The sequence below is a fragment of the Rhinolophus ferrumequinum genome, chromosome 12 (genome assembly GCF_004115265.2).
Source record: "Rhinolophus ferrumequinum isolate MPI-CBG mRhiFer1 chromosome 12, mRhiFer1_v1.p, whole genome shotgun sequence".
Classification (NCBI taxonomy): domain Eukaryota; kingdom Metazoa; phylum Chordata; class Mammalia; order Chiroptera; family Rhinolophidae; genus Rhinolophus; species Rhinolophus ferrumequinum.
Window position 1 is genome coordinate 64,169,118 of NC_046295.1, and position 21,067 is coordinate 64,190,184.

General features: G+C 36.7%; 1 protein-coding gene across 1 annotated transcript in view; it reads left to right on the forward strand.

Moving 5' to 3' along the window:
- Positions 1-21,067, forward strand: part of UGCG (UDP-glucose ceramide glucosyltransferase) — a 33,801-nt gene that overhangs the window by 9,408 nt on the left and 3,326 nt on the right. Inside the window, exons 2-7 of the mRNA XM_033123391.1 lie at positions 7,868-8,009; positions 14,919-15,021; positions 15,697-15,798; positions 17,919-18,031; positions 19,428-19,606; positions 20,601-20,687. Coding sequence (XP_032979282.1) covers positions 7,868-8,009; positions 14,919-15,021; positions 15,697-15,798; positions 17,919-18,031; positions 19,428-19,606; positions 20,601-20,687 — 726 coding nt within the window. The remainder of the gene's footprint in view (positions 1-7,867; positions 8,010-14,918; positions 15,022-15,696; positions 15,799-17,918; positions 18,032-19,427; positions 19,607-20,600; positions 20,688-21,067) is intronic.

The following is a 21,067-nucleotide window of genomic DNA, read 5'->3' on the forward strand; positions in this document are numbered from 1 at the left end:
GCCACCGGCTGCTGCTGGCAGCACATGGTAGCCCGTGGCAGCACAGGGCAGCCCACCGGCTGAGCTCCAGCTGCTCATGGCAGCCCAGCTCCAGGGAGAACCGTTGTTCACAGTCTTGGCTGTAGAGGGCGCAGCTCACTGGCCCACTTGGGAATCAAACCGGCAACCTTGGCGTTAGGAACACAGCACTCCAGCCTGAGCCAAAGGGCTGGCCCAAATTTCTAGTTCTTTCATTTTGGTGTGTAAGTCTCATTAACGTTCAACACCTCTAAATCTCTTATCTCTTATGGTAATTCAGTGAAGTTACATTTGGTGGAAGATGTCCTTAAATTAGCAGAGTTTTTAAAATTACCAATAAAAGCTATCATTTGAATGTTCACTTTGTGGCCGAAAGTCATCTATTTCTCACAACTACTTTATGACATAGGTACTGTTATCCACACTTTAAAAAACAAACAAACAAACAAACAAAAAATTTGAGATAAAGAAATGACTTGGTCATGAAGAACATAACTGGGAAGCTGGTATAGAAATCCAGGCAGTCTGCCGCCATCCCCGGCCCTTAAACCAATATGGGAATCACTCCAGTTGCTATGACTCTTAAGTTTCTGATCATTGGCAACATTTAGATTACTATGGAGAGAGCCCCTGCTCACTCTCTTCTATTAATACAACTCTCCCCATTCTCACACCGCTTCTATTGCTCCTTCACAGGCTTCTTGGTTTTCAGTTCAGCCCATAACTGCTGATCTTTCTACGAGTTTCCACCTCAGTCCTTTTCTGTTTTTACAGTAATCTGGTCTTCCTAAATCCAAGGTTCTCAACTTTGACTACAGTTTGGAATTAACGGGAGGGATTTAAAAAAAAAAAAAAAAAATGCTGCTGCCTGGGTCTCCACCATAGAGGTTCTGATTTAATTGGTCTGGGCATCCTGATTTTTTTGTTTTTTTAACTCCCCAAGCGATTTTCCTGTGCAGTCAAGGTTGAGAACAACCGCCTTAGGCTATTTATCCATGGTTGAGGCCACTACCTTCTCTACCTTGTGGCCTCATTTAATTTTCCATCTAACCCAGAACTCACAGTTCATCACTTCATTATCTTGCCCCGTGCCTTCCCTCATCTCTGTCTGCCCTGTTATCCTGAACCCATCTCATAATTAATAGCCTTTCAACTTTCAAAATCCTACAAAGGGTAATCGCACAGCCATGTGGATTAGGACTAGTATGCATTCATGGTCTCAGATCTCAGCTAAACCCACAGTACTATCTCGCAGTACTTAGTTTCTATATTTAGCTCTGTCACCCTTCCTGGCAGAACCTCTTGCAAACTTTCACCACTCTATCCTCATGCTTGTCAGATTACCGTAACTCACTTCACACTGTGCATCCTAACATGTCGTTAATTATTTTTAATTTTCTCTGGCTTTACCGTTTCACTAGCTCTTTTCCCTTACCATATACACTCAAGTATTAAAAGTTGAAAATAATTAAAAATGAAACTGAAAACCCGTTCTCCATCTAGTTAGTCTTTGGTCCTTTCACGCACTGTCAGGTTTTAGGAGAAACTACTGTTTATTCATTGTTATCACATCTCACCTCCATTCATGTACTTCTTAACCTGTTCATATCTTTTTACCCCTGCCTAAAGTGCTCTTGAGGTCACCAAGTACACATTCTAGTGGACATCTCAGTCTAGTAGGCATTTCAGTTCTCGTCTTGACCTCTTGATAGCGTTCAACATTCTTTCTTGAACCCTTTCAAAAAGGTTAACAGCACAGCCAGATAAACCTTCTGTGACTTTACTTTCTTCCTGGCTATCTTCCCACTTCTCTGGTCACTCACTCGCTCTTAGTCTCCTTCGTGCATTACTGGTTCTGTAATATTAATTGTATTGATTTGTGCCCACTTGCTGATGGCGTGTTCTACCCGGGAGAGCTCAGGTATTTACCAAACTAGATGGCGCCCGTATTTTTATCCCTAGACTAACCATACCTTCTGAGCTCTGTGTATCTAACCCTTTGTTTATTTACTCTTCATTTACTCGATGTTTTAAAAAACTAAGAACATATTATGTACCATTGTTTTGCTGGATCCTGGAGAATTTATAGTTTCCTGTAGTGTGTCTTCAAGTGTGGTTCACTGCGAGCCAGCATCAGAATCATTTGGGAGGTTTATAGAAATGCACATTCGTAGGCTCTACAACTGGTCCATTAAGTTATGGTGTCTGCCTATGGGCATTATGTATACCAAATGTTGAAAAACAGCAGTCTCCTGGATAAAAGACATTGCTACTTGAGGTCTTACGAGTAACTTTAAAGTTAGTACGTTACAAATAAAGCCCATCGCTCTCTCCCATCTCTTGTGCCCAGGTTTTAGGAATGGCTCCACTGGTCACCTGAACCCCTAACCTGGGAGTCAGCCATGTGCACTCCCATTCTCCACCCCCCTCATTGCCCATTGGCCAAACCCCATGAATTCTGAATTCTTACTTCTTTTCATTTCCTTTGCTAACTTCTGCTAACTCTTTAGTTTGTGCACCTTTTTCTTTTGGACCTTTATAATATTTTCCTTTACCTTCCATCTCCCTGCCTATACTTTATTCTCCTAACTTCTGTAAATACAAAGGTGATCCTCATTCCTTTCTTATGGTCTTTCGTGGTTGTTTCTTGCCTATGGGATGAGCTACAGGCCTTTTCAACCTTGTCAGTGAAGTCAAGGAAGAATTTACAGCAGAGATGAGTCTTAAAAAGCAGTGCTTCTCAAGCTTGGATGTGCCTATGAATCACCTGGAGATCGTTTTAAAATGTAGATTCTGTTTTAGTAGTTGTGGGGCTGGGGCCCAAGATTCTGAATTTCTAGCAACCTTCCAGGTGGTGCCATGCTGCTGGGTAATGGACCACACTGGGACTATGAACGTGTTAGAGGAACACCTCCTAGGAAACGTTACATAAACAGTTTTACATAAACAGTTTCGTTATAGTTTGTATCACATTGCGTTTGCAGAGGCTTATAGAAGTTGCTTGTGAATCGGGTGTCCTGTACACGTGTGAGAACCACTTCTCCTAGTCTAAACACATGGAAATGCCGTAATTGTTACACACGCACATGTGCCCATGGCATGAAAATAATAAAGGAAAATCTCCAGGTCGCAGAAATGAAGAGGGTGTGCAAAGCAGTGAGTTGGCCTTGGCTGCTAATTTTAATCCCAGTGACCGTTCTAGGTTGGTTTCCAATTGTTGATTTTTCTCCTCATTATTGGTTATGTTTTCCTGGTTCTTTACATGCCTGGTAATTTTCTATTATGTACCAGACCATTTTGCATTTACCTTTGCTGTGTGCTGGATATTTTTGTATTTCTGGACTTTCAACTCCATCTCTTCAATTCAGGGGATTCTACTGGGTACTGTCTGGGTTTCTCTTCCCTGTGCCATGGCCTGGAAATTGTCTCAAAGCAGTAAGCTGGAGCAATTGGAGGACTCACCTCACTTGTTTTCCAAGTTTCAGGAATCACTGTCCCCCTTTACCAGATAGATGTTCAGTGTCTTGAAAACCACCATTTCCTATATTTTGTATGACGTTAAAAAATGTGAGATTAAATCCAGTCCCTGTCTCTTCATCTTGTCCAAAAGTTGAAGTCCTGGAGGTGGGAGGTAAGATTGGAGGGGAGAGGAGAAGCCAGGGGTTTTGATACTTATGTAGGGACAGAGACAAGACAGCAGACTGTTTGTAATGGCCAAACCCTGGAAACAATCCAAATGTTTATCAACAGAAATTAGATAAAGTGTGGCATATTAATACAAGGTACACTGTGCTGTAATGAGAGTAAATAAGCTATAGTTAAATGTAACCACAGAGATGAATCTCAAACATGATGTGAAGTAAAAGAAACCAGACATAAAAAAGTACATCCTATGAAATTCCATTTAGATCAGATTTTAAAACCGGCAAAACTACTGTATGGTGTTAGAAGCCAGGATAGTTGTTACCCTTGGGGGGAGTAAGTAGAAGGGGACATGTAGGGGTTCTGGTGATAACTGTTTTTAGATCTGGGTACTGGTTACATAAATGTTTCAATTTGAGAAAATTCACTGAGCTGTACACTTATATGTAACTTTACTATATGTATGTTACCCATCAATTAAAAGTACTCCCTCTCCTCAAAAAAAAAAAAAAAAAATCAAGATGGTAAGTCACATGCCTGATAGGAAGATAGAACTAGATTCCCAGCATAGAACCCAAAACTGAGAAACTTCTGTTCCCAGTATTCTAGAAGAAAGCAAGTCACCAGGCTAAGGGTAGAAATGGGCACCTATGAGAAATCCTGTGCAATATTTGCATGCAGTAAGCTCAAGTTCACACTGTTTATATAATGCAGAAAATCATGACCTGAGATACTTAAATTAGAAACAGTCTTGAAACCAGTACACCTGGTAGGTAGGACCCTGGCCCACTCTGAGGACTCTACCTCTTAGGCCACTTTTGAGCCACCAGACATGCTACTGTATCATCAGTTCTCTTCACCATAAACCTGGAGTGGACTTCATTGTTGTACGTGAGTCAGAATGAGTCTTTGATAAAATACTGCATTCTTTCTTTCTTTCTTTATTTTTATTTTTATTGGGGAATATTGGGGAACAGTGTGTTTCTCCAGGGCCCATCAGCTCCAAGTCGCTGTCCTTCAATCTAGTTGTGGACGGCACAGCTCACTGGCCCATGTGGGAATCGAACCAGCAACTTGGATGTTATGAGCACTGCTCTCTAACCGACTGAGCCAACTGACAGCCCCAAAATACTGCATTCTTGATATGAGAAGCTCTTCAAAAGATTGGAGGCATATCTGTATTAGCATTTAAAGTAAAATGTCTTAACGAAGAAGGGGAAGAAGGGAGAAATAGGATCAGCACTTGACTGTTTTAGCACTGTTGAAATTATTCTTGTTTTTATGGCCGTGCCAAATGCAGTGTGTCAGTGAGCTGGGTTTCTCTGTGATTGGTCATCAACCTCATGTGCATGTTTTGATACTGTTTAATGATCATACAATGGGACCAATCCCAGCTCCTGGGATTTTAGGCCTTCTTATTCTATCCTTCATATCTCATACTCTTTCACAATTTCAGTGTCTTTGCCTCTCATCCTGTCTGCGCTGCATTCTAGATAATTCCTCAAACCTAGTTCCATTCTTCAGTTCTCTTTTAAACTGTGTATGTGCAATTTTCTGTTTTACCTGTTTGTTGAGTTTTAATGTCAGTGATCATAATGTTCATTTCTAGACATTGTGTGATTCTTCTTATGTATTCGTGGTCATGTGATGGTCTCATTCCATCTCTTGGGTTTTGTTCTACTAACACTCGTAGCTTGCATTCTGGGTTCCAAACCCACGTGGTTAGGTGTTCTCCAGAGAAACTTTTTCCTTTTATTCCAGTTCACTCAGGACTGAATCCAATTTAGGCAGCATCCCATCTTCCAAGCTCCGTGGACCAAGATTTTTTTACTTTGCCTTTCAGGGATTCCATATTTATACAAGGTTCTCTGAATGGATTTCCTATGATTCTTGTCTCAGGTTTGTCACCATCTCTAGGTCATCAGTGACCAGCAGGTGGCCCTGGGGCAAGCAAGACCTCCAGCACTCACTCACTCACTCAGAAATTTCTCATTTCTGTCCTGGGATGCTTTCCTTTATTTTCCTAACGGTTTAGTCATATATTTAAAACATGCATGCTTTTAGTGCATTTGTATGGAAAAGGAGGGTAAGAAAATTATAAATATAAGGATTTATACAGAGGGTGCCAAAAAAATTATACACATTTTAAGGAAGGAAAAAAGTGTATTAAAATTGTGATACTCAAGATACACTGATAACAAAAGATGAATACAAGTCATGTGTATACATTTTTTGGGCACCCCTGGTGTACGTATAGTATGTTTTGGCTTGTATATACATTTAAAAAATCTCTGGAAGGATAAGCAAGACACTAATAATGCTGGAGAGGGGTGATAGGAATGAAGCAGATGGGGGACGGGGAGACTTATATAAATCTCTGAATATTTTTTGTGATTTGAACCATATAGCTAGCTGTTCAATCAAGTATATACTAAAACTGGCCCCCCCGACACACCCCTAGTAATCTAGATGACCTGTATTGGGTGGGTTTCTCTAGACCTCTAGTCCACTATTTTGTTAGAAATGGAATGGTGGTCATTTTTGTGGTTATATAAATTTTAGATCATGATCGAAACCCCTGTCCAGCCCTTTAGATGAACTCTGTAGATCAGTATTTTCCAACCTATATGTGTGACAAAGGATTTAGTCCTTTAAAATTTTCCAATCTGTCATAGACTGGTACTTTGGTAAAACTACAATAAAAATAAATTACTGATCACATGCTTGGATGGCATGGCAATGTCAACTTGCTATAAAATTTTCTAAATGCTTTCTCTTGATTTCTTCTCATCACAGACCAATAAAAAGCAGCTCGTGGACTGGACCACACTGAGCAGCACTGCAAAAATGATGCTCCATTGTTTTCTAGCCTTTGGTGTGTGGATCAGAAATTGATACACTGTCTTTTAAATTTCTTGTAGGTTTCAAATGTTTTCCATTGTGGGTAACCTGTTTTCTTTCTGTAAAGATGTCTGGGTGGCCATCCCTGAAACATTAGGTGTTCACTACAGTACAACTCTGCCTGAATTTGCTGGGAGCCAGCCTGCGGCTGGCTGCTCTGGATGAGGGTACTAGTGTACTTCAGAAGTCCTTCAGAGATTAATAGTTTATTTCTCAAACCTAAGATGCATCGATGCTGGTGTCTTCTAGATCTTCTACAAGGTCTTGTTGGTTGGTTTTCATGCTGCGAAGTCAGGACTGCCATCTGGCTGCCAGCAATTGTAAGATGCCATCGATTTCAGAGATGTTAAAACATGGAAGGACGTGTGTCTGAAGATATCTCGCAGGTGGCCCCGTGATAGTCCTAGCTTCTGTTGAGTGCTTGGAGACTTGCTTATGAGAAGAGGGGGCGGAAGCTTTTGGTGACTTCCTTTAGAAACTTCACTACTCTGCTGAATGACATCTCATCTCTTTATTGTGGCAGCCTGACGTTAACTGGGGCGCATTCTCTCATCTCTTAAGTGGCATGACTTCCCTCATTAGGCGCTCTTGTGCTGCAGCACCCTTCGGATGGACCAGCACTGAGACCTTGGCCAGCTAGCTTATCCATGAATTGGTGGCACTGGTTATTTTCGCAGTGTCATTAAGAGACATTTTTTCTCATCATTGAGTTTTTTTCCCCTTATTTTCATCATCCCACTGTTCCACCCCTACTTGTAAATATTGGGAGTTCTGCTAGTTACCCCATTTTCTTGCTTGCCATGCAGGCCGCTTGGTACTTCTTTCAGTCATAGGTTATCAGGAATATTGGTTACAGAAATTTTTCAAATTTTTCTGGTTACCCTTCCGTATTTTCCTGGTGCAGATAGGGATTTTCCCCGCCATGGTTTTTATAGTTCTTTGGCCAGTTTGATGGCAATTAATGTATGGGCTCTAGCACTGTCATTCATTCTTTCACCATGTATTGATTGAATGCCCACTCTATGCCCAGCATAGTTCTGGGCACTGAGAGTACAGCAGTCGACAATAGTCTTCAGTTCTGGCCTTCGTGGGAATACTCCTTCTGCTTAGTTCTGGTTTTCTTAATCTGGAAGCTTACCTGGTTCTACTTTCCTTCATTTTCAGACACTGTACGTATCCCTTTAGAAAGATGTCAGTTTAGAGATATTTTAACTTAGAAATTTGTTGATAACTTGGTACATACTACATATAGATTTGGCACTAATGTACTCTCCAGTAATGATGTATATGGTCATTTGCTTTTTAGCCGATTACACCTCAACAAGAAGGCAACTGACAAACAGCCATATAGCAAGCTCCCAGGTGTGTCTCTTCTGAAACCACTGAAAGGAGTGGATCCTAACCTCATCAACAACTTGGAAACATTCTTTGAATTGGATTATCCCAAAGTAAGTACACTGTTGTCCTCGTTAGAAATGGGCTAGACCATGCTTTTCCCCCCTCCCATGGTAAATACTTACAGAGGCATTTTGACAGAAGGTATTGAAAAGGCAGGTTGTCAACCTCATAAAATTTATGCTGTAATAGCAGTAGTCCCAGGAACTCAGACAGTGTTAAGTGCCTGGTGGTTTGAATAAGATAAGTCCTGTTCCGTGAGCGTCGCATGTGAACAATAGGACGAGGAGGCAGTGAGAGTGAAAGAGCAGTGCGCTGGGGTCTGAAATGGGACGCAGGTCAGCTAGAACTACACCGAAATCCTCCTGAGAATCTGGCTTTGAGCCAAGAAAATTAGTGATAAGGTAGAGCTTCATCACACCTAATTTCTAATTTCTTTATTTTTCAGGGTTTTAATATCTAATTGTACTGCTCGTATCGTAACTATATAATCTGTATATTCATAAACTCGGTGTACTCCCTTCATTGGAGAACGTCCAGTTTTCTTGAGATGAGAGCGTTCTTTTTCTCTCTTCCCTTCAGTTTCTTAGGAGAACTTAATATTCCTTGATTTTTGTGGTACCTTTACTGCAGCTGTTCGAGACACTGCTTTTGAAAGGGCATTCTGGTGGTCGACTACTTGTGAGAAGGATGTGTCTTTAAATTTCTACCTGCTTGATTTTCAGTCCCGTTTAATTTTCCCTTTGTTGTCTCTAGTCACTTGCCTCAGGTTTTTCATAGTTTTTGCCACTTGGAGACACTTTCCCTCTTATTTCTGTAGGACAGTGTAGCTCAAGTAGTGAGAAGGAAGATGATACTTACACCACACTTCTCGTGATGACCAGTTTTCATTCTCTTACTTTTTTTGTGTTAGCCCTTATTTTTTTCGGTAGCACCAATGAAAAGAATAAAGACACAGGCGTGATAGCCTTAATGCAGCTCTTACTAAATATGTAGACATGAGTATCATTCAGTTATTGTTTAGTGTTGTTATATTATCACTTTCAGAGTTTCGGAGTCCAAGTGTTTGAAGAAAAAATTATGTATTTCTAGTTTGTGTATGTTTATATATGTATTGATTAAATTTTAGAGAGCTAAATTAGGCATGTATAAATCTATCCAATAAATACGTAATTTTTACAAAACAAGATACGTACTTTTAAAATTTTTTATTTGTTTTTATTTTAATTTTTTTAAATTAAATTTATTGGGGTAACATTGGTTAATACCATTATGTGTTTCAGGTCTATAATTCTGTCATACATCATCTGTATATTCCACTGTGTGTTCACCACCAAAGGCTAATCTCCTTCCATCATCATATGTTTGATCCCCCTTTACCCTCTTCATTTTCCCCTACAACCCTCTTCCTCTCTGGTAACCACCATACTGTTGTCTTTGTCTATAAGTTTGTTTTGTTTGTTCGTCTGTTGCTTTTTGTTTTACATCCCACAAAAGAGTGAAATCATAGTTCTTACACTTTTCCATCTAACTTATTTCACTTAGCATAATAGTCTTAAGATCCATCCATGTTGTCACAAATGGCAGTATTTCATCTTTTTTTATGGCGGAGTTCTTGATTTTTTTTCAAACTAAAAAGTGGCCATATAATTCAGGAAGAATTATATAAATAAAATAAAATTGTAAAATAAGCTTTGCAATGAGAAAAATGGACGTTTTTCAAACCCCCATTACATAAGTAAATGGAAAGGAGAGTTAATTTTTATGAATGAAAGATTTATTTCATTGATTATAAATGAATCTCAAAACATAGCTTAGACACATATGCACTTATCCTTGTGACAATCTCACATTTCAAGTTTTTTAACCATCATCCTACGCTTTCCCCCTTTCTCACTCAACCACTTTTAAAACCTATTTACAAAATTTTTATGTTCCAGCTCTTGTGACATGATAGTCATGGAATTTAAATGGTTGCGGAAGTTAGTGTGGACTTTATTTATAGAAAGGTTTTAAAAATAACCCCAGGAACATATGTAACCATTAATTGTGAACATTTGGGATAAATCAATAATTGATTTTTTTCTTCTGAATGAAGATTTATTTGTTTTTTAATTACAATTTGTGATTATCTCAAGAACTCTAGTTTTCACTTAGTTCTTTTTCCACTTAAATTATGTCATCAAGGCACTTAAATTGGTCGAGGGGAAAGCTATTTTGGTACTTACTATGAAATGAGTAACAGTATATGCAAGAGCTTGTTTTTATTTTTTAGTTCACAATTTTATTTTCTAATTATAAAAGTATTGTTAGCTGTGTAAATAGAAAATTTAGAAAGCAGAGGAAAAGCACATACTACTTGCAATCTAAAGGAGAATTCTTATCTCAGCATTTTACTTGCTTTTTTAAAAGACCAAAAGCAATGGCAAAATGTTCCACAAGAGACTGAAGTTAAACCACTGAAATCACACAAATTGGAGCGCGAACAGATGAGTCCTGTGTGTCACCAAAGAGGCATGTAGTCATGAAATTAACATTCGTACGACTGCCAGGACCAGTCAACTTTAATTACTTGCTTTTTGTCGAATGTGAATATTGTTTTACAAAAATAAGGAAGTGTTTTCATTCTGGATGCAGCTTTTTCCTCTGTTATTTGATTTGGAACATTATAGACCATTTGAGGGGGGTAAAAACAGAGCATGTTGAAATTCTAAAATTTTACATAATTTTGGGTATGTGAAAGATTTATTCCTGGTACTTGTTCTGAATTTCTAGGTTTAAATTTTGGTGAGACTTACTATATTAATTGCCCTGAAAGATTTTTATGCTTTAAGTGTCTTATAAATCCACCTAATATTGACACTTATTCCTTGGGAAAAAATTAGTTCTTGGAAAAAATTACAAGAATGAAAAAGTGATACAGTTCATTTTTCACAAAATTGAGTACTCATTTGGTGTCAGCATAGCAGAAGGCATTTGGGGAGAAATTCAGCAGTAACAGGAAAACTCAGGAATCTACATCTAACATGGCGCGATGGCTTTACTTTAGCGAATTCTGGCCACGTGAATAATTTTTAATTTAATGAACAGAGTTATTAACAGAGTGAGGCCGCTCTAATTGTGATTTTTCTTTTTCTTTTTTGCAAATAGAACATTGGCATAAAACATTACAAGTTCAGTGCATGCATGTTTGGATTCTTTATTGTTAGCCGTGGAGCTATCCTGAAGAGAAATTGTTTTCTAACCAAATAGTCTTCTAACAAAGAATTAAAAACAATCGAAAATCACATCGGTTATCTAAAGATAAAGCACAGTACATGTCATAAAACTACTAAGCGTGAAAGATTAGGGATTTACCAAATAAATTTGAAAAATAGTATAAACTACCTATTTCTTGAAAATAGATAAGTATTTAATATTATCTGTCAAAACTTTGAATTCAGAACAGTTTTCTTACAAAACATTTCCTGCCTGGCATCTATCTTTCACTCAAAAGCTATCTTAGGACATACGCATTAGCTTAATAAATATATTCGTCACCTATTCTGTGTCAGAGAATGTTCTAGGCATTGGTGTCTTAAGTCCATTCTGGCATAGAATTTATATTCCACTATAATCCAAATGTCATAAAATTTTTCTGTAAACATGATGTGTAGGTATTTAGAAATAATTCAAGGTACCCCTACTTAATAGGCAATATAATTGAGTAATATTTTAAAACATTTTTCTATTTTTAAAGGATATTTTTATGTTGTGTACTATACTAAAAACTTTACATTCCTAATGTCTCTAGGGCTAAATCAACGAGATTTTTCTAATATTATTTATATGTCTAAATTTAGTGTTTTTATTAATACTACTTTTTATTCATAAAGCAGGAAAGTAGCATTCATGATTATTGCAGTTTCAGATAGTTATTCAGTTCTTAAATATCAAAGGGCTGAATCCTAGTTTGTGGATTTTTCTGTAACTCTCTTGTTCTCAGACTTTTAGTCATCTCAGTGTTTAAAAAGAAAAAGGAAAAAATATAGTCATTTTAGCTATTTATATAGCAACCTTTGCTGAAGATTTGATGGAGGCTAACCTCATCTAAAGTACTCCCGGGTTTATTTCTAGATTTTATGTACTCATATTCACACTGGGTCCATTTATAGTGGAATTTACTATATACCTCACGTCCCTTTCAGATTTATGAAGTAAATGTTTTCTTATAGTATTTTTATAAACACCATATTTTTGAACATATGTACCTTTGCCTAACCCTTTAGATAGTATAAAAAATCTGAAAAATTATTTTTGTCTTAGCTAAGAAAACCTCGAACCAATTTAATATCTTCTATTTTTTAGAAGTTGAAGTGATGTAACTATTCAAATACAGAGAGAGAGAGCCCTAGCAAATAAAATGTTTGATCAAACTGTGAAGACACAGAGATGATGATAATCATAGCTGAAAATGAAGATTCCTGGTTAAAATCTAACACTTTAGAAAACACTTGGAATGCTACCAATACCAGAAACAACTAAGCGAAAGTTGTCTTTAATAAGAATCTGAACATTTTTCAGGTGATGTGAATTGAGTTTCATTTGCACTCGGGCTTATCAGAAAGTATTTATTTTCCATTTGAAATTAAGTTTTAAGAGGTGTAATCAATAAAAATAAAAACTTTAAACTTTGACTTTGAATAAAGGTAAACTATACCTCCATTATATTAACACCATATACTTCTCAAAAACTTTTTACTGTCACCTAATACAGTTTTTTTTTTCCTTCCCATTGCATATATTTCTAGTATTCTATTTTACAAAGTTGTTTCCTGCTGAGGAAAAAGGTTAGGAGTAGCTTTTTATATTTTATGGAATTGTATTGCTTATAAACATTTCCTTTCTCTGTACTCACTCATATGTGCAAAACAGCATAAATTATAAAAACATTAAAGAAACTGTTAAATTTAGAAAAACAAGGAACTCCTTCAAGCAAGCCTAGCTGAGCAGTTTACTACATAGTAGGAAAGCTAATTGTTACTATTACCCTTTGGAAAGTCACTTAACCTTTCTAATCTTCACTGTCAAGGTCAATGCGTTTTGGTGGGTCACCCAAACATTGTTTTGACAGTCAGGTTGGAAGGATGGCTGACACTTTATGGGACTTAGAATCAACCCTTTGGGAAATGTCAGGGGTGTGGCAGGAGTGGTGCCCTTCCCATTCTCAGATTTTTATCTGGTCTCTGGGAACTAGGTAGCTATAAAGTTGGTTTCAATACCTTTTGAGTGGCAGTTCAGTCATTATTAAAAGTAGCTATCGGATAGAATATGTAATAATAGGTAGAAAGTAGGAGGAAAGTATACTTTTTTTGTTTGTTTTGTTTTTATAAGTTTTATTGGGGAATATTGAGGAACAGTGTGTTTCTTCAGGGCCCCTCAGCTCCAAGTCCAGTTGCCGTTTTCAATCTTTAGTTGCAGGGGATACAGCCCACCATCCTATGCAGGCACGATTGTTGTTGAGAGCGCTTGCTCCAACCAACTGAGCCATCCGGTCGCCACACCGGTAGCTCGTTGTCTTCAATCTAGTTGTGGAGGGCGCAGCTCTCTGGCCCAGGTGGGAATCGAACCAGAAACCCTGTGGTTCAGAGCTCGCGCTCTAACTAACTGAGCCATCTGGGCACCGCCAGTATACATTGTTTTCTCCTCTAGTTAATTACTGAGAAAACATTTTCGTCACTTGAAAAAAAAATCTCTTACCTTACTACGTCTTCATGGACCTTAGTCATAGCTCTTTTGTGCTCAGTCACTAATCTCTATAGTGCCAGTTTTTTCTGAGATGCTATGTATTAGGCAAACAATAATTGATTGTTTTGCTCAAGGGCTCTGTAAACATTTTATTTCCACTTTTTACTTGTGTATGCTTATTAATGGGAGTAAATAAAATAGGCCTTCCCTTTACCTCAGTTAGTCCCTGTATGTTAGACACTTAAAGTTGCGTCCTGAGCCCTTTCTATTTTTAGAACACATAGCTTTGCTATTTTTTCATGGACATAATTATTTGAAAAAAAATACTACTTTGAATACATATCTCATGAAATATTAGAGTAGCATCTTTGTATGTGAAAGCAAATACTTTTTAAAAATTCAGTAGTTTACTAAATGGTAACTTAGAGCTCAAGATTTTAGAAATCTGGTTACATGTCAAAATCAAATTCTCATTCAGAAGTTTAAGAATGGGGCCTGGTGCTCTCGTTTTAAAATAAATGTCCCAGGGTAACTTTGACACAGCCAGTGAAGTGCTAAGAAATGACTTCCTTAATTTACTATCAGAGTTAGTAAACATAGCACTAGGCAAAATAAAATCCTGAGTATTCTCATATTTAAAAGGCTAAGTAAGCATGCTTTTCAGAATGATGCATTTTGAATCAAATCAAATTTTATGTTATTTCAAAAATTATTATACAATGAAAATCTAATCTCACTTTTGTCCTTTTCACGTGAAGAGTTTGGGAAAGCCCTTTAAATTTCTTGTAATGGGATTCAGTATGTACTTCATAGAACCTTCATGAAATAATATTAAGTTCAGAGACAAAGTGCTGGAGAACGGAGGATGTGTTGATTTTGTTTGCTTTCTATGTTGCTGTTACACATCTAGGCACCCTCTAGCGCATTCGGTAAATCTTCAGTAATAAAGGGCATGGGGATGCTTAAGACCTGATTTAATTACTAGGCCATGCCTCTGGGAATGGCAAGATTTCAGCTGTAGGCGCCGCCAATCTCCATGATCTTTTCAGCTTGTAGACAGCCCCTGTTCTGGAGAAGCTGCCCTCAGTTAAAGCCAACCCTTAATATCATAAGTGTTTGCATCCAATATGAATATACTCTTCTTCACTTTTAAACTTTGTGTGTATAATTGCTTGTTCTTCTTAATGCTTTTTGGTCAAAGAGGTTAATTGATATAAAATACATTCTTTGGCTAGTATGAAGTACTCCTTTGTGTACAAGATCATGATGATCCAGCCATTGATGTATGTAAGAAGCTTCTTGGGAAATATCCAAATGTGGATGCCAGATTGTTCATAGGTAAGTAACAAATTCTGCAGTAACATTTTGCTTTCATAGTATTAGGTAGTATTGATCTTTGCATTAAACTATCGATTAAGGTGTCAGCTGTCCACTGAAGCTATGGGCTTGTTTGTTGGAGTAGTGTAAGGTGTTTATATCCTTATGAGAAAACTTAAGTTATAAAAACTTAAGTCGTTTCGTATCTGGGAGTAAAATAACAACAAAAAAGTTACCCAAATTATGTTTTACTTATCAACCAGATATGAGAGTCTGTTTTTGTTTCTTTAGTATTTTCACTGTATGGCCTTTTCTATTTCTCATTTACTGTAATTGGGAGTGAGCAATGGAATTCACTTTTTTTTTCTTGCAAAAAGAATATTTTTCTAAAAGCTTGTAGGCTTATTCTGAAGACTTTTTAGAGAGGTAAATTTTCCATTAAATATTGATCCATACTTACTAACTAATAGAAGAAGTTAAGAATTGGAAAACAAACTAATAATTTTTCAAAAATAAATGATGTAATTTTTTTGAGAATGACCAGTTTTTTCTAGATACATTATAAATAAGGAATGGAAAACAATGTTAAAGTATGTTCATTTAAATTATTAAATGTGCAAGTACTTTTCACTTCTGTCTACCATGTATCTGTATAATAGTAAATATCTTTTCACTGCCGTACTTTTAATTTTTTAGGTGGCAAAAAGGTTGGCATTAATCCTAAAATTAATAATCTAATGCCAGGATATGAAGTTGCCAAGTATGATCTTATCTGGATTTGTGATAGTGGAATAAGAGGTGAGGTTTTTCTTATTTATTTTATAAAACTATTCATTTGATAAAAGCAATCTGAAAATAAATTTATCAATCCCTTTTGTTTGCCTAATAAATTCATTTCATCATTATTTCATGGTAATATGTCAAGTTATGCTAAGATTTTGACTTTTTTTCATGCTAACCTGAAATATTACATGTATAAAACCTTGTTCATTTTGAGAAAATTCTAACCATTAAAACAATGTAGTCATGAGGGATGTCTGAGCATAATGAGCATTTTGAAACCCCAGCTCCATTAAAGAGACTGCAGCGCCAGCTCTGGGTCTTGAGTGGCACCTCTCCCTAGGCTACATAGTTTCAGGTTCCTGGGCCCAGAGGACACCCACCAACCACACTATGGCAGTGTATGGCCTCTTCTTAATTGCTGCTAATTCTGGTGATGCCCCTATCCCTGTTGTTTCCCCAAAGCCTCAGCTAGGCCAGAGTGATTTGTTACAAATGAGCGAAAGACAAGTCCCGGCTTCCCTCAGAAAGTAGGGGAGCTGAGCTGCAGTGCTGCATTGGGCTTCTCAGCCTTCCAGCTCTCTCCAAGCCCCAAACCCAGATGGAAGCTTTGTATGTTCTCCTTCCTGGGAGAAAACCACCTGTCAGAAGGGTATCATGTTGCCCACTCCCCATTCTTCACCCCACGCAGAGGCTGGCTTTTCCGCCTCTTCCCTACAGTGCCTGGTGGACAAGTGCTACACTGACAAACACAGACCTTTTGTTGGGACTTGTCCTATAGCTGGTATTTGAGATGTTCTATTAGTGCAATGAGGTGAAAGCTGTATGCGCAGAGAAATACAACATTTATACAAGAATACATTTCATAAATAAATAGCAAAAAAAGTAGTCATGATCCATTATACAGTCCCCGAGCTTTTTCGTAGGTGTAAATTTTCCTTTGTTCATGTGATACTTATCTTTACTTTAAGCTGTTTGTGGCACACATAATATACGCTCTCACACAAAGGGACAGAAATTAATAGGTGTTTTACTAGAATACATGCTTCACTTTTTACTTAGCTGATTTTAACAGGAAGCCTTTTATATACTGAAATAATAATTTGCATTTTTAAACATTTATACTTACAATAATTTTAGTGTTCTGTAATATTCTGTTATATTCTGATTACCTCAGGTTTCTCAACCTCAACACTATTGACATTTTGTGTTGGATATTTGTGGTTGAGGCCATCCAGCAGGATGTTTAGCAGCATCCCTGGCCTCTACCCACTAGATGCCAGTGACACCCCTCTCTCAGTTGTGACAACCAGCAATGTCTCTGGATAGTGCCGGTTGAGAATCACTGCCCTACAATATGCATATTTAAGGTCCAGATACACCTTTATACAATAAATTTAGTTCTTAAAAACTTGAAGGAAATAAAAATGAAGTCATGTAAAATGATATGAGATGTTTGCTGTTTGCATAGGGGACAATTTAATTTTTTTTTTTAGCTTAAAATGCAAATTTGAAAATTAAAAGAAGTGTGGCACTCCTAATTAATCAGAATCATTACACATTTATCCATTCATGGTCAGATTATGTTCATTCTTCACATTGGCTATATTGAATTACTTACTGTCGTACATTTGTTATGTTTGCAGTGCACACGTCTGCCAGGTATAATCTCATTTCATTCCTGTTAGCAGTTTTATGAGATACACTATCTTAAACCGTCCAAGAAAGTGGAGCTCATTCCTGTGGTTGGAGGGTGGAGGAGCCAACACAGGGTTTGACCTTTGACCTCTGTTCCTGTAGCTTTTCGACGTGGACACATTATCCATTATTCCAGTTTGGAGGTTCTAAAATGGGGGGAGTAATGTTTTCAAGGTATATCCTGTCTCTGGTACATAGTAGGTGTATACTGGCCTGAAAATGTGTAGAGTGAATTAGCTCATCATAAATTATGCCTTGTTGAAATTTTGTATTCTTTTCAAAGGTAATTGAGATTCCTTTTATTAGATTCAGATGTAAAAAAACAATTCTTCTTAATTTAATAAACAACTCACAAAATATACTTTACGTTAGTAGGCATTTGACTAAAAAAGAATTTTGTCTCTCTCTCCCTTGCCACCTGTTTGTCTTTTTTATTATAGTAATTTCAGACACGCTCACTGACATGGTCAACCAAATGACAGAGAAAGTAGGCTTGGTTCATGGGCTGCCTTATGTAGCAGACAGACAGGGCTTTGCGGCCACATTAGAACAGGTAAGTGTGATGGTCATAAATAATATTCTTCTTACAGATCCCGAATCTCCCAGAAGCTTGAGACTATTCTGATAGCTGGGATAACGTTTTGTTTTGGACAGGACCAATTGTCCACTAATCAAATTTTTGTTTAGTAAAGGAAGCTCTGGGTGGTTGCGTTAAAGGAAAATACTTTTTATTCTTATATGCCACATTGTGTTTTTGTTTCAGAAATATCCAAGTTGATTTATATAGGTCAATGATAAACATCTCCCAGATTACACCCACTCCCTTCATTTAGGTTTAATCTGCCATAGTTAGAGTGAATGGAAACAGGCCGGAGGAATTATTCCATTCTATAAAGAGATCTTGGGAGTCACCGTCAAGTCCTTAGTCCCTTCTCATTCCTAAAGACCTCATTTAATAACTGCTTAAAGAATTAAGATGTGTGCTTCTGGTCTTCGCAGTTTAGTCCAATGCAGCACCGCAGAGGGCTTCATTACAGTCTGGACGTAGGGTCGGTGGCAAGAATCATATTCTTAATTCATTGCCCTGATAATTCTCTTGTTCCATGCTGTGTGTGTAACGCCTGCCATTGAGAAAGATCACTGCTGTCTATTTCAAGCTAGTTATAAAAGGCAGCATATCTAAGATGGAAATAATAAATAGGGTTTCATGTCTAATAAGTAGGGAAATGACCATCTTATTCTACTATTAATTTAGCAACTTGCATATATCATGACTTCAAAGCGTATCTAGGGAAACGTAGATATGGGAGACAGAATTTTAATATCTGGCATGTTTATGAAAAATACATTGAAAAATAAAATTGGGAAAATTGGGAAGAAGCTCTCAGTGACTCAGGGACAGGAAGCAGCTATCTATGAAAGGATACAAGAAAAGGAATTAAGAAATATGATTATCCTATAGGTTGATACAACTATAGGTGATGTTTGTATATGTAAGCATGTGTGTATACTCACACATACACATGTGTACACATACATTCACCTGTATGTAGATGTGTATGTGTGGTTACATGAACGTTCTGAAAGCAGGACATTAAATATTTGTTAATATTTTATATGACAATGACTGATATTTTTACCTGTCTTATATCCAAATTAAATTTTATTTGGATATATCTTTGACTCTTGCAGTTTTGGGGAAGTCAATATTTATTTGACAGTAGAATGTACTTTCTCCCTCCAGAAATAATAAGATAATAACAGAAGTCAACCAAAGAAATTACTCCTGCTATATGTAAACATTATTTTGTACCAGCTTTTATTCAGATAGTTTATGTAAGAATATTAGGGTGCTCATTCAGTCATACTTAAAGGAAATTCGTTAGAAATAAGAGTTTATAAACCCATACTTGGAATATAAAATTCTAATTTTTTTTTTTTTTTGGCAGGTATATTTTGGAACTTCTCATCCAAGGTCCTATATCTCTGCCAATGTAACTGGTTTCAAATGTGTGACAGGAATGTCTTGTTTAATGAGAAAGGATGTGTTAGATCAAGCAGGAGGGCTTATAGCTTTTGCTCAATACATTGCTGAAGATTACTTTATGGCCAAAGCAATAGCTGACCGGTAAGAAAACAAAATTACAGTAAGCTACAGTAGTTTCTAGTGCCTAACTTCTCTTGGTTTATTATATTTGTTAAACCCATGGATTAAGGGCTATTTTATTTAATATTTTTGTTTTGTTTTGTTTTTTGCTAGTGAGTACAGAATAGGTTAATATTTTCAGAAAGTAATAGAAATTATTTATATAGACATGTTATACTAATGAAGCAAATAAGTATTCTGATTCTTCTGTATTCTTCAGATTAATGAGATTTGAAGTGATTAAGAGGCAGCAGCTCTGTGATTGTGAATTTTCATTAGTATGAATGTAAATTTCTGTTTTTTAAAAGAATTAAGAAATATCAGTGCAGTCATAAGCCAATAGGTGAAAATTTTAAAAATATGATTTCAAATTCTGAAATTTCTCATATTATTTGATGCTTTGCTAAGAAGCTAATTCACTTAATATTTCTCTAACACAAAAATGATAGTTTGCTTTTAAAGGGGGTTGTTGTCTTGTGTGATATTTTACTGTGATGATTTAGATACGATTTTAAAAACTGAAGTATGTTTTTTTAAAATTCTCTCAGGATGGTGTTCGTATGATTAATGGTTTCATAGTGTTTCACGTGAGACACATAATGCCACTTTCTGTTTCCATTTCTTTTTGAATATCCACACATTACACCCCCACCTTTTTTTTGGTTAATAGTGACAGAGACTAAACTATTAAGTACAGAGCCCACTCCATTTAGAACTTTCAGAATGCCTATATTTTAAGTTTCTTAAACTAAAATGAGGAGATGTAGTTCCCTCTAGCTCTTAGATGGTACTATCACGGACCTGTGTAATTGCGTAATTGCTAAAACATCCGTAAGTATGATACAGCCTAAGTAGGGTACTAATTCTGAGGAATAGGCTCACCCTGAGTACCCTTTACAGTCGTGAGTAAATGCATAATCAGCCGTACTTGCCACATGCTCATCAGAACTCATTTTATAATTGTCTTATTTTTCAGAGGTTGGAGGTTTGCGATGTCCACTCAAGTTGCAATGCAAAACTCTGGTTCATATTCAATTTCTCAGTTTCAATCCAGAATGATCAGGTGAATCAGCTGGCGGCTTTCTTTTTATAGTTTGTTAAAAGAAAAGGGGAAGGGAATAATTTTTACATGGTCGGACTTGATTTAAAAAACCCCAAATCTAAAAGGTTTTTGTTTCATTCCAGAAAAGAAAGTTTACACTATTTAAAATGACTTTAATGTCTAAATATATTTTCTTTATTGTGTAACATTGAAAGCATTAAAAAAAAGAAATATTGAGACTTTGAATTTTTTTATATGCTCATCTCTTATTTTCTCACATTCTACACTTTGAATTTTATAATCTTTATTCATCAGAGTATAGACCATACAAATGGATTTGTAGACTTTTTTTCCTTGATATACTAAATAAAAATAAGAGAAAAATCATTAAATGCTCTGTA